The sequence below is a fragment of the Rattus norvegicus genome, chromosome 15 (genome assembly GCF_021556685.1).
Source record: "Rattus norvegicus strain SHRSP/BbbUtx chromosome 15, alternate assembly SHRSP_T2T, whole genome shotgun sequence".
Classification (NCBI taxonomy): Eukaryota; Metazoa; Chordata; class Mammalia; order Rodentia; family Muridae; genus Rattus; species Rattus norvegicus.
Genome location: NC_141548.1, coordinates 18,801,236 through 18,814,935, shown reverse-complemented (window position 1 = coordinate 18,814,935; position 13,700 = coordinate 18,801,236). Strand labels below are relative to the sequence as shown.

The window sequence follows — 13,700 nt, the reverse complement described above, 5'->3', positions numbered from 1 at the left end:
TTGGGGAAAGGTTTGGCTTTCATTTGTGTCTCTGTTGACCTTAATTATATAAAATTAACTGTGTGTAATATTATGTGAAACTATTATAAAGAAATAGTAATGAACACTTGGCTCATTTCCATCAGTAACTCAGGAGACTGTGGTAGTTAGAAATGTGACCTTAGGTGTAAGACCTACTTGGGGAAAAGCCTGACTCTGACACATTTCAGATATTGTGTCCTACAATCTTAGGCAAATCACTGAGTCACTGATATTCTCCCACCCCAAGGTCCTTATCTGTAAATGGGCATCACTCTCACTGGATGAGCTAAGGCACAGTGCCTGTCCCATGGCCTCCACTGCTACCTCATCATCTATGTGGACGTTTGTCAGTAGCAGTGTCTGTGTGCTTCATGTACTTTATCAAAAGATAGGCTGGACATTTTTCCCATTTAAAATGGCTGCATGATAAGTTTTAAAAATGTATTACCTACTATTGACACAGTTTATGTTGTGGATTTAGTTTCACACTTGCATTATGGGTTCCCAAAACTGCACAAGAATTCTGCAAGTAAGACACTAAGTGTCTCTGCCCCCAGTTGGTTCTTATTGGCAAACAAAGATGCCAGCGGCCAACAGCTGGAAGACAGAGGCAGACTTTGTGGGCAAGGGGATCAAGGAGGGGGAGAACTGCCATGCTGGAGAAGTAGAAAGATCAGGTATGAGAAGTAAAAGAGAGAGACAGTCAACGTGTGTAAGAGCTGGGAATTGTGGCCCAGGGAGACTGCAGTCCTGGGTCTGGGGCAGTCAAGATGGAATATATGTTTTAGTAAGTAATAATTCAGGAATATCGGAGCAGAGAGTATGTTAGCCACAGGCAAGTTTAGAAGTACCCAGCCATTAAGCTGTTTGAGGCATATTAAACATAGGCACTCTCTCTCTCTCTCTCTCTCTCTCTCTCTCTTTCTCTCTCTCTCACACACACACACACACACACACACACACACACACACACACCACACACACACATACACACACACACAGAGAGAGAGAGAGAGAGAGAGAGAGAGAGAGAGAGAGAGAATTTTGTTCAAGAACCCAGAGCACTGGGGCAGGCAGAAGGGATTAATCACTACAGTGATAGTTTATATTACCAGAAAAGAGCCTCACTGTCGCGCCCACCTCGACCGGCAAGGAAGACGCAACACCGTTGGATCCTTCTCAATCAGCCTTTATTGCAGGAACACCTTATTGATGATACGGGGGACCCCGAGGAACAAAGGCACATGCCTTATATACAAAACAGGCTGTGGCTGTAAATTTGTCCACTGGGGATTGGTAGAGCATGAAATACCTATTTAGCATGAATATCACCCTGGCCTTGTAGGTGTTGGGGGTCTGCCAACACATGCGCTGTAGGTGTTTACCACAAACGACCACCGGATGTCGGTGCCATCTTTAGCCGCTCCCTACACCTCACCCATGCTATAAAGGAGGGATTGGCATAGAAGTGTGGGAAGAGAAGGTATAGTCTGTCTTCGGCTGCTTTAGCCTTTGAACATTTCAGCATTCTTGGATCTGGGGATAGGATACATCACCATGCCTTTTTGCTTCAATTCTCTCTCTTATCCCTTTTCCCTTCCCTTCCTCCTCCTGTTTTCTTTCTTTCTTGGGCATGGGTATAATGATAAGGAGATGCAGACATTTTCTCGATTGAAATTCACTCATCCCTGACAGATGCAGGTGTAACACAAACATTCCGAATTGCTTTTGCCTGCTTATTGATTCTTGCAACAAGATGGCAGGGTATGGGATAGAGGAAAGGTGATCCAAAGGCTTTGCTCTTCAGAGTGATGAGGGTGACTGGGAAGTCCCCTCTGCGGCTCTGACACTGTAATCCGCTTCTGGCCAAGACTCTATTCTGTTTCCCTGAGGCACCTGAATGTCACACCATCTCTTTATTTCCAGATGTGCCTGTTCATGAGTAGTGCAGGAGGCAGATCACCATGTCCAGGACTTAGTGGGTCCATGACAGCCCACATACACTTCGGGTCTGTGTTAGTCCCAGTAGGAGGCACAGCTCTTCAGGGCTGGGGAGGAATGTGGTTTTCACAAGGTCCTGTGAACAAAACATGTAAAAACCTAGCATATCACAAGCTGAGGAGCTATTCCCTACTGCTTGTCGAGTCCTCCAGGAGCAGGGCTGTGGGAGAGAGTGTGAGGGCATTTTAACACCTCTCTAACACTTGCTAATGCCCCTTTATAATAAAGTGAGAAGACAGTTCAGTGAGCAGGGCTCTCAGCAGGCACCAGTCCCTCCCTAGAATTTAATAAGTTCTATTTTCAGTATTGCATGAGATTCATCTTCATTTTAGCTTCTGTTTATGGCAAGGGATCCTACTTTTCCATTCACTGAAGTAACTGTAACTTGCCTTTTGGCTGAGAAAATGCAAGTACGGATGAGAATTGCATAAGAGAAACCCAGTAAGTAAACAGAGGTGTGCTGCAGTTGAGGCATGAATTGGAGATTCATTCTCCACTCAAACAGTGGAGAAAGAAGCTTAGGGGGAAATTCTCCACTGTGTACTCATGCATATCTCTATGGGGCTCAATTCCAAAGTGAATCCACCTTCCATGAAGCCAGATGGCTGGGTGTGTCGGCTCATGAGTCTCCTGAATATACAAAGCCCATCTCTGCAGACTGTTGAGAAACTTTAGACTTCATGGTTGAGTAAGAAGGGACCATCTGCTCTTTTCCCAGGAGGTGGTTAGTGTGGTTGTTTAAATAGGTATGGTCTCAATAGACTCATGGGTCTGAGTGCTTAGTCCCTTAGCACTATTAAGAGGTGTGGCTTTATTGGATCAGGTGTGGCCTTTTTGGAAGTGTGTCATTGTGGGGGTGAGCTTTGAGGTCTCCTATGTTCAAGCTATGCCCAGTGTGGCATATAGTCTCTCGATGCCTGTGCATCAAGAAGTAGAACTCTCAGCTCCATCTCCAGCACTATGTCTGCCTGTGTGAGAACCCTGTCAGAAATAGCAGGCCACCTCCACACGACCAAGGATGGGGGCTCACAGCCAGACTAATACCTTCCATTCTGTGCCCATGACTGTCTGGGATAAGGACAGATAAGGAAATGGCCTAAAGGACAGAGAGGGAAGTGACTTGGCAAAAAAAGACAATGCCAGAAAATACCACAAATACCACAAGGTGAGCAGGACAGGGCCAAATGAAGGAGACAACTCTCCCATTCCAGTTGACCAATAATTTTAAATGTTGTTCAGGGTAACCAATCACAGTCGTCCAACTCAGGCGATTGCCGAACTCCTTGCCAAAATGTTCATAAAAAGAGTGTGCTTTGTGAGCTCGGGGTCTCCTCTTCCCTGCATGCTGGGGGACCCCAATGTCATATTTCCTGCCCTAATGATAATGGGCTAAACATCTGAATTATAAGCCAGCCCTAATTATCTTCCTTCATAAGGGTTGCAGGGTTATAGTATCTCTTCACAGCAATAAAACCCTAACTGAGACAGGTAGGTAGCAGGGAGATAGATTTTAGAGCTTAATCAAGCTAGGTTGGCTTACCAAACAAGCAGTTGTTATGAATTCTAAATCCATAGTACCTGGACTCAAGTTCTGCTTTTTTCCCCACTGGGTCTCACAGTCAAGTAGTACATCCTTTGTGCTATATTTTCCTATCTGTAAAATAGACTAATAATAAACCTTTAGGGTTGTTGTGAAGGTGGGGGAAATGCCAAAAACATAATTCATGATAATCACTCAATAAATATTAGGTACTATTATTATGTCAACATCATCACTTGTATCTTAGGTAACCTTTTCTCAATTTTGTTTTATCTTGTAAAATTAGGTTAGTCCTATCTGACTTTAAAGGTTATCCAGACATGATGGATAAGGCATATATACACTTCAACTCCCAACCATTCTCTGATCAGTACTAAGCTGCAGGTCTGTGACCTATGTCACAGGTGGGGATCTCTTCCTGCCTTTGCTCAGGCCTGAATTCACTCTGGATGCTTACTGGCCACTAGAGCAACTTTAAATATCATTTGTTCAGAATCGCACCCCTACCTTATGATGGAGTTCTAAGTCCAGGAAAGCCCACTGAAGCCAGTCATGGATAAGAGTTCTTTTGAGTAACATATTCCATTGTTAGTGTGGGTAAATTCCTCCCTTTCAGTTGACTTCCATGAATCTTCAGTAGTTAGGTCTGTCTTTAACCAATCTTCCTTATTGTGGCTTAAGTCACTGCCATTTTTTTAAAGCTAGTCATGAGCTATAGATGTTCTGCTTTCCTGTCCTTGTTTATCTTCTATTGATTATGCTAATCACTTAATTAGCCCAGAGAAGACTTCTGTGCTGTTAAATAACTCTAAAACCCTACTGGAGATGCTCCAGTGGCCTGATTGGATTTTAAGTTCAGCTCATTGCCTCCAGACTAAAATATGTTAAATGCAAGACCTGAATTCTGCACTGAGAAGGTCTGACTTGTTTTGGTGGGGAAGGAATCCATTCACACTGGTGGTTTTCAAAATACTGGTTCTGGCCTACTAGAACCAGCATCAAATGGATGCTGTCTCTGGTCTGAAATTGTGCTTGGAAAGCTAAAGGGAATGACGTGCTATCAGGTCTTTGTTTGCTTGTTATTAACAGGGTCAATACCTGGTCTTCTGCTTAGTTGCCATCTGTTTTCCTTTGCTTTCTGTTGCTATGATAAAACACTAATCAAAAGCATCTTGGGGAGGAAAAGGTTTATTTCACTTTACACTTCTAGGTCATGATCTATCATTGAGAGAAGCCAAAGCAGGAACTGAAGGCCAAAAGTAGAAACTGAAGAAAGAAAATGGAGGAACATTGCTTAGTGGCTTGCTCCCGGGCTAGTGTGCAGCTGCTGTTCTAGATAGCCCAGGATCACCTACCTAGGCATGGTACTGTCTACAGTGAGCTGGGCCCACCCACAGTCAAGAAAATCCCTACAGGCCAATGTGATGGAAGCAAGTCTTAAATTGAGAGTCCCTCTTCCCAGTTTCCTCAAGTTCACAACCAAGATTAGCCATCTCAAGATCCACCTTGTTTTGTAAAACAGGGTCTTTCACTGGGACCCAGGGCTTGCTAGTTAAGTCTAGCTGGCCAGCAGATGAGCCTGTTTCCAGCTCCTCAGTATGTGCATTATAAGTGGTGCTAGCTTATCTGGCCTTTTAATGCAGGTTCTGGAACTCAGACTCTCATACTCCAGCTGAGTCATCCTTCCAATGCCAACCTCTGTCCTGACAAGCACTCTTGATGATGCAGAGTGAACCCGAAGTTTGAGAATCACAGCTTTTATGCTGCATCTCTAGCTCCCAAACTTGTTTTTGTGATCTAGCTTTTCTGGCAAAGAGAAGAAAATAAGTAAAGAGGAAGAGAGAGGGACAGAGGAGGCAGGAAGGAAAATCATAAGGAGGCTCAGAGTTCTTAGGATACTAACATAATATTAGAAGTCTGGAGGAAAATTGGGGAGCAGTCTGGACAATCCTGATAGTTCTCAGAAGATTCTACAAGAGAGATATGCTGAGTATACCTAATGGATGCTCATTATACCAACAAAGAATGAATCTTGGTAACCCCAAACTGAGGTAACTTCTAACTGTGAACCTAGGTATGCTTACTGAGCCTAGCCAATGGAGAAAAATGAAGAACTCTCCTGTGGGACACAGACGATGTCCTTTCCTCCCCCATTTTGAGAAACAGCTTAGCTTAGGGGACAGAAGGCAGTTTCTCAAGAGGACCATGCATTCTTATCAAGAGATTAAAGCAAGCCACACAGCCTCCAAGCCTCAGCTTCCTTATGTATAATAAGAGAAAATTATGTCCTTCTGGATGGGTTTGCCTACCACTGTAAGCAGTGCACTTCATAGTTTGGCATGCCTGGTAGATGTTGAATACAGTGTAGAGTAGACAGAAAGGAAGATGGGTGGTTGTCTCTTTGTGATGCTTGTTTGCACTAATGTTTTGACAATCTCTAGAATAATAGCTGCTATGTGGATATTCTGAAAGCAGTGTTTGTCCTATGATCATACAGACGAGGAGGAAGGAAGGATGGGATGGACAAGAACAGGTTCCTGTATCTCCCAAAAACCTATTGTGGTTATCCACACTCTTGCTTGATCTTTTCAGTTCCCTTATCGCTGTAGTTCATAGTCTGTTGGCACTACTGGGAACAAAATATAGCTGTTGAAGTAGCTTCTAAACAACACGCATTCCTTTCTCATTGTTCTGAAGGCATAGAGTCCAAGACCCAACTGCTCAAAGATTGTATGTTCAATGAAGTCACACTTCTGAATCATAGATGGCACTGTGTGTTCACAGAGTGGGAAAGGGGCAGGAAGCCCTATGGGTGTTCTCTGTAAGAGACGTGGCTTCATAATGTAATCACTTCCCCAAGGCCCCACCTCAGTCTAATCCTGCCACACTGTTTCAATGTATGGATTTGGGGGTAAGGGTGGAGGATAAAAATACGGTTTCACAATGGTCCCAGGGTTGAGCAAAGACTAAGGTTGGGACACTCTTGGAAAAGGCACAGGCGAAGTAAGAACTTTGCAAGGTTTTGGTGGCACAGAAAACACGGAAAACTTGCAGGAAACCATGACTTGCAGGATGATTCAGCTAATTGGTCCCTGTGACTAAGTGCTTGTTCACAAGGGCTTCAGAGTCAGTGGGTGTAGAAGGGAATTAACTGTGGAGGCAAAGAGCAAGCTTTCAGGATATTTTGATGGAAAAGCCAAAGCATTTGAACTCCCAGAGTAGAGGAAGTGTTGTTTTTATGGCTTTTATTTGACTGCCCAACCAGCAAACCCACAGCTGGGGGATTTCTGGGCATCTTCTCCATTCCCTTTCATTCTCTGGTGTTGTATCCACTGAGCACATCCTGTCCAGATCACAAAGCTTCTAGCTTCCAGCTCAGAGAGGAGCTACATAGTCGAAGCTTGAGGACTGAAGAGCTTCCCAGGCAAGAGGCGCTGTCAGTCATGGTCAATGGCTACTCACCACTTTGGCAAAGACATAGACTAAGATTTTAAACAAGGCACATTGAGTCTGTTACCCAAGAGCAGAGGCAGTCCAGCACTAAACACCTTAAATAGTTGGTTGAATAGTGGGCTTTAGAAGATAAGCCCCTTTCAAATTTTGAAACCAGTGAATGTATCCTTATGGGGACTTTGTAGGTGGAAGTAAGCTAAAGCACGCTTACGATGACATCAGAATAGCCATGTGGCTGTAAATCCGAGAGACATGCAGAGAGAGAGGGAAAAAAAATGGAAGAGAAGACTGGTAATGAGCTCAAGCAGCAGCAGCGGAGGAGGAGGAGGAAGAAGAGGAGGAGGAAGAGGAGGAGGAGGAAGAGGAGGAAGAAGAAGAAGAAGAAGAAGAAGAAGAAGAAGAAGAAGAAGAAGAAGAAGAAGAAGAAGAAGAAGAAGAAGAAGACGACGACGAAGATGACGAAGACGATGAAGACGACGACTGGTGTGAAGGAGCATTTCACTCACAGCCAGAGTAGGGGCCAATACTGTCTAAATTGTGTGAGAGAAAAATTGATAGGTGTAAGCCAACTATGTACTGCATTCACAAGACACTGAGGCACCACACATTGGTGATGGTTTGGGCTGGACGTGGCTAATAAGCCAAATGAGTTTCTCAAAGAGGATTTGTGTCAAAAAGAAAACCATGGTTTTCAGATATCTGTTTCCATGCTACCATTTCCCTGTGTAAACTTTAACCCCCTTCTATGATGCTTCAGAGAAAGAGTCTTCTATAACTCCTTCCTTATGGAATGTAGCAAGGTGAAGAAGAACACAATTTCTAGATAGTTACTGAGACTTTCTGTGCTCCTTTCCCTTACATTCCCATGACTGCGGGAGGGACTGTGAAATAGCTCTATCAGTAAAGTGCCTGCCACTCGAAGATGTAAGTTTGACCCCATGTAAAAAGTAGGGTATGATCATCTGTGCCTATAAGCCAAGCGCTTGGGGAGGTAGGGATAGGTGGATCCCTGGGTATTGCTGGGTGTTCTGCTTAACATAATTAGTGAGCCCTAGATTCCAGGAAGACTCTGTCTTTAAAAAGAAAAAAAAAAAGCAAAATGGCTCAGCAGGTAAAAATGCTGTCAGTCCCGACAATCAAATTTTCATTCCCAGGACACACATAGTTGAACAGTTAACTCCTGAAAGTTGTACTTTGACCTTCAGAAGTACACCAAGCAAAGAGACATGCACACAGAGATGTGTACACACACACACACACACACACACACACACACACACACACACACACACACCACAAATAAATAATAAACAAATAAAAGGAAATGATCAAAAGGACAAACCACAGCAGCACGCCGTGATCTTGTTTCTCAGAGCTACCCTGGCCATCATGAACTCCTTCAACTTCACTTTTCTGCATCAATGGCAGGAGAATTTGACCAAGGAAAGTTTCCTGTGCTGTTACCTTTCCTACCCAATGATATACTTCTAATCTCCTCTCTACTATAATCAACCTTTGGTTCACAGGAAACACTCTAGCTCCCAGAAAGCAACTTTCTCATTTATGCCATTTGGGGGTCCCCAAAATATCAATGTTTAAGTTATCCAGAATACTGGGTAAATATTTTAGCAACCACTTTATTTCCATTCAGGATAAGGGACAGTTTGGAAATGGTACCATTCTAAGTACATAACTAGGAAACTATGGCAGGTTGTCAATGCTACTGTCTGGGAAGCTAGCTGTCTGTCATCATGATTGAAGCATATTGTCAGTGGCTTCCACACATGCAATAAAACGCTTTGCACAGAGTTGCAGGATCATGGGCACAATATAAGGTGGTTAGCTTCATTTCCAATGTTGCGGAGTCCAGAAGAATGAGGCCCATTTTCTTATGCTTGGGATTTGTTTGCATTTCTCTCATGCCTGGAAATGACAGTACATAAAAACAGACATTTAGTTAGAACCAGTAGCGTTTCTTCTGAGGCATAGCAATAAACAAAATATAAGTTTGTTTACTGTTAATCTGTTGTATTGCCATTAACATTTTATGGGAGATAATATTGAGGTGTGGGCAAGCAATGTGTAATCAATGGTTCCCGACCTTTTGATGCCTCGACTTATTCGGTGGGTTCATGTCCTTTCTTTGTCTTTTGCCCATCACCTGCATCACCAACGGTCAGCTGCAAGGACTCTAAAGAGTCCACGTCAACAATTCAAAGCTTATAAACACAGCAAAATGATTCAGACCTGTACGTGCTACATAACAAGAGCTTATCAAACATTGCTGTTGTCTACAACTCTCTGCCGAGCTTAAGAACACAGATTTCTATACTCTGTCCCCCATATTCAGATTCAGCAGGTCTATGGAGAGGGCTGGGAATCTATTCCAAAACAAGCTTCAGCTGTGACTGAACACTTTGGCACCTGGATTTGGGGACTACGCATTAAAGCCCTGTATGCTGGCAGAACCAGGTTGGAAGCAAGATGGACCAGATATTCTACAACATTTCTACTCAGATGACTACATTTCTCCTCCTTGTCCTATCTTATCTAGCAAGGAAATAAGAAAATCTCTTGATGGCAGAGTGTGGTGGTTTAGATCTAAGTCCAGGTGACCATGGAAATACATTTCACACCTCTGTGCCGGCTTTCTTTGTTGCAGCCTTAACTCCTTTAAACCTCAAAAATTGGACTCAGTAAAATGGGTGTGGCCAGCAACTGGGAAGGCCGAATCTGGTACCTGGGAGTGGAGGGAGAGATGGGAAGACTGAAGTATACCTCCTAAAATCTGGGGATGACTGGGGAAAAGGAGCTAGGAGTATTGGGTAGCCACCATGGATGTGACAAATGAAAAGATTTTGTTATGATTCACAGACTTCTCTAGTGTTTCTTTTTAAAAATCCATATATATATGTATATATATATATATATATGTATATGCAACTGTATGTTACATGTGTGTGCAAGGGCCTGAAGAGACCAGAAGATGGCTCTGAATTGTGTGGCTGGAGTTTCAGGCAGTTATGAGTAGCTGATGCGGGTGCTAGGACCTGAACTCAAGTCCTTGGGATGAGTAACGAGTGCTCATAACTTCTGACTTATGGCTCTAACGTCTTCCTCGGTGTTTTCAAGGGATCCCAAAAGAGAACTGATTTGTCTTATATGGTTTGCCATTTGTTGGTTTGAGTTCGGCACAGAAGATGCAGACCTGGGATACTGGGATGTGAAAAGCTAGCTCTCTGTTTATTTTGAGGGCTCTATTTAAGGCTATCTTGTTAGATCCATACAAAGTCACCTTGGCGAGGATACAAACCTTGGCCTTTGGCATATGGAGATTTTTTGTGAGTCTAGGAACCCATTTCCTTCGAGTTGGTACAAAGTCAGAGAGCGCAGGATGGCACAGGTCTGTGTAATGATATGCAGTCCCTTTGGGATCATAACACAGTCACTTCTAACCTAGACCAGAGTTCTGTCCTCTGAGCACAGGGCTATATCATAAAGAAGTTTGGAGAGTGAGGTATTTGAACCAGTCAAAGTACCCTCCAGAGATGGGTCCTGTCCTAGTCTCACATGACCCTGGGTCCATTTGCTTCTGTTTCTAGCACAGCTTGCCTTGTCTGGAGATGTGGGTCATCCTCTAAACATTCATCACAGATTTCATCCTTGAACCATTATTGACTTTGAGTCAGAGGCATCTGTGCTGGCCTGAAAATGAATGTGCCCTCTCTCTTCTTCTGCCTAGCCTGTCTACAGCAGATTTATGTCCTAGAAGTTTCTATCAGTTTTATTTTTGGACATTGTAGCCCATGTTACTTCCAACACCTGACTTCCTCAGTCTGTCTCTGAGTTTGCTCTACCTCTTTCTACACAGGACCTTCTCACTGCTTCTATAACTCATCCTTCACCCAGCTTTAGCACCCACATATCCATCTGGTTTCTCATTGCTCTGTCTATGGTAGTTTCATTTCCATAGCTGGTTTGGAGCATCATGGGAAGCAGTGTTTACCTTTCATGTCCAAAACACTAGGTAGGCTTACAAGATTTGAGGAGAAATGTATCCAAAGGTTCGTTGTGTGCCTACAGAGGGGAGTGAGGTGAGCACATTGAATAGGGGCTGCAGGGTCTATATAAAGCACTCACAAATGTGCCTGTGGTGTTGCCATGCTCCTTCATGGCAGGTCTGCCTCTCTTGTTTGCATGACCATGACTTCTGCCATCTTTGAAGGCACTAAAGACTCAGCACTCAGGATCCAGTGAAAGCTGTGCCTCTCCAATGCAGAGTGTAGCTGGTGGCATGCCCATCTCCCCGGGGTTTCAATGGACCTAACACAACATGCTCCTCCTCAGGTCTTCAGCTTCCTCCCTTGTCACCATGACCACTGACAATAGAGTTTTTAATTTAACCCATGGATGCCAATGAAAGGATTTATTGACAAGTAAACAGGGCTCCCTGGGGGTTGGGGGTGGGGTGAGGAAGTGGATGGTTTAATCCCTCACATGCTTCTGGCCCACTTGGGAAATACTTTATACAGAGTGAAGCCACTACACCTATCATAAGGAGTCAGGTGAGCAGGCCTGGATACATGAGCTTCTAAAATCAGGGAGCTCAACAGTCATGCATATCCCAACTTTCAGCTATGTCTAGGTTCTTACTAGACACAGTGGCAGGTTAACTCCTCCCTTAAAAATATGCTTGAGAAATGACAGGAGGAATGGCATTATACTGTCAGGGGTACATTCTTCAGCGTCATGAAAGGTAACAGAAGGGACTTTCCATTGCTCTGCATATTTGGAGAAGGGAATTTTTGAATTTGGAAGAGAAATGAAAATACCCCCCAAAATGACCAGCATCAAAGTTGTCGGGAAAGACTACAGAAACCTTTGCATCCATCTTTCCCTGAAGCCCACAGGAAGGCCTTTGATCTTCCCTGTGCTCTGTTGGATGATTCAGTGGGTAAAGGGAACATCATAGGTGCCGTCAGATCCTCCTGTGAGTATGAGCTGAGCCCCACTGACTCTTTGAATCTGAAACTATCAGTATGTTGGCCCATCACTGCAATGGCTTCCTAAGAGAAGAAATGAATGAAGCAATTTATTGGGGTTTGATGTTTTGGAGAGTCTACCTGTGATCAGTTGGACCTGTTGCTTTGGCTCATGATGCTGAGACAACATGGTGAACTCAAAAAGAACGAAAAAAGACCGGAATCTCCTGAAAGCCCAATGAACCAAACACAATTCAGAGGACTTTACTCTTTAAGGGTCCATCACTTCCATATAATACCAAGTTTGGGCATCAAGCCTCCAGAACCTAGACCTTTAAGGGGCATTCTAGACACTAGTGTACATTCAGTAAGCTCCAGAAAACCTTTCTCCATGCTCTCTGAGTACATTGAAGGCAGCATCATTTTTACCAGGTAAACCAATGGTCAGTCCAGAGGAAGTCCTCTTCTGTAATGAAACTGAGATGACATTGCTATATCTCTCTCCTGGGTGTGCCTGGGGGAGAGCTGCCCACAAGCAAAACACCCTGATAATGTATAAGGGGAAGACTTGGACTACAGAGCCTGGCTTTTCCTCTCTTTACAGTAGTGGTTCCACACTTGCTTGCCCTTGAGGATCATCTGGGCAGGTGAAAACATTCCTGACCAGCTCCCTTGTGACTGATCTTGATCTGGAGAATAGAGAAACTGTGGACCTGTGGGCAGAAATCATGAGACTTGATGGTGATAAGGTCCTCACCTATCTCCCTGTGTTTCCATTCTAAAATGTGTTCGGAGAGTGGCATGGCTCAGCTACTCAAGACAGAATTTACAAAGAGTATTTGTTTTCGTCCCTCACAGGACAGGGGCTCCTGTTGTTTTTGCAGGTAATGACCCTTGCCCATGGGGATTAATGATTTGGCTTTTGTAACAGGGCTGAGACAAAAAATAGTTTGTTATCCTCTCTCTCTCTCTCTCTCTCTCTCTCTCTCTCTCTCTCTCTCTCTCTCTCTCTCTCTTTGTGTGTGTGTGTGTGTGTGTGTGTGTGTGTGTGTGTGTGTGTGTGTATGTGTGTTCTCTGTGTGTGTTCTCAGCAGTCCCTTAATTCAGGCTGTCCAGTGAGCCATTCAGGTGCCCCCAATCTGTTTTCCCCATCTCTGCCTCCCTGTGCTGAGATTATAGGTATATACCATGACACCTAGATTTTATGGGTGCTAGAGATCTAAACTCAGGTGGCTGAGCTGGTATTGAAATTGGGGAACCACATTTATTAAATATATAGCCTGGAGAGGCTCACACAAAACCTATTTAACAAGTCTCTTCTTCTAAAAGTCTTAGTTCCCAGCAGGCTAGTGGGGCAGGCAGAGAAGCTACGGAACTTCATTCTGCTCATACCAAAGTATAGTGAGCAATTTTCTAAGGGCAGGGCCCCCTGACCTCTCTTCTTCAGCTTTTTCTTAATAAACTGGCCTTTAAAACTTATACCACAAAAGCCATTGGTGGCAATGTATTAAAGTAAGTGGGTAACAGAAAAGCTGATGGAGAGATGGCAAGGATCAGGGAGTCTCTCCGATTACTATCTCTGAGACAATGCAATTATATCTCATTTCCTTCGAGAAATAGGAAGGGGTTAGCCCAGGTTCACTACCAGAAACCCAGCAGCTTGAGTGTGAAATCTAGATGGTAGGGCAACTTCCAGGCATGCT

General features: G+C 43.9%; 1 protein-coding gene across 17 annotated transcripts in view; it reads right to left on the bottom strand.

Annotated features, from left to right (window-relative positions):
- Positions 1 to 8,632: 8,632 nt before the first annotated feature.
- Positions 8,633 to 13,700, bottom strand: part of Fhit (fragile histidine triad diadenosine triphosphatase) — a 1,549,291-nt gene continuing 1,544,223 nt past the window's right edge. For 10 of the 17 annotated variants that reach the window (NM_001431357.1, NM_001431360.1, NM_001431361.1 and 7 more), the window contains 1 exon segment: positions 8,633 to 8,938. In NM_001431357.1, the coding sequence (NP_001418286.1) occupies positions 8,933 to 8,938 (6 nt within the window). In that variant the 3' untranslated portion in view covers positions 8,633 to 8,932. 17 annotated transcript variants of the gene reach the window in all.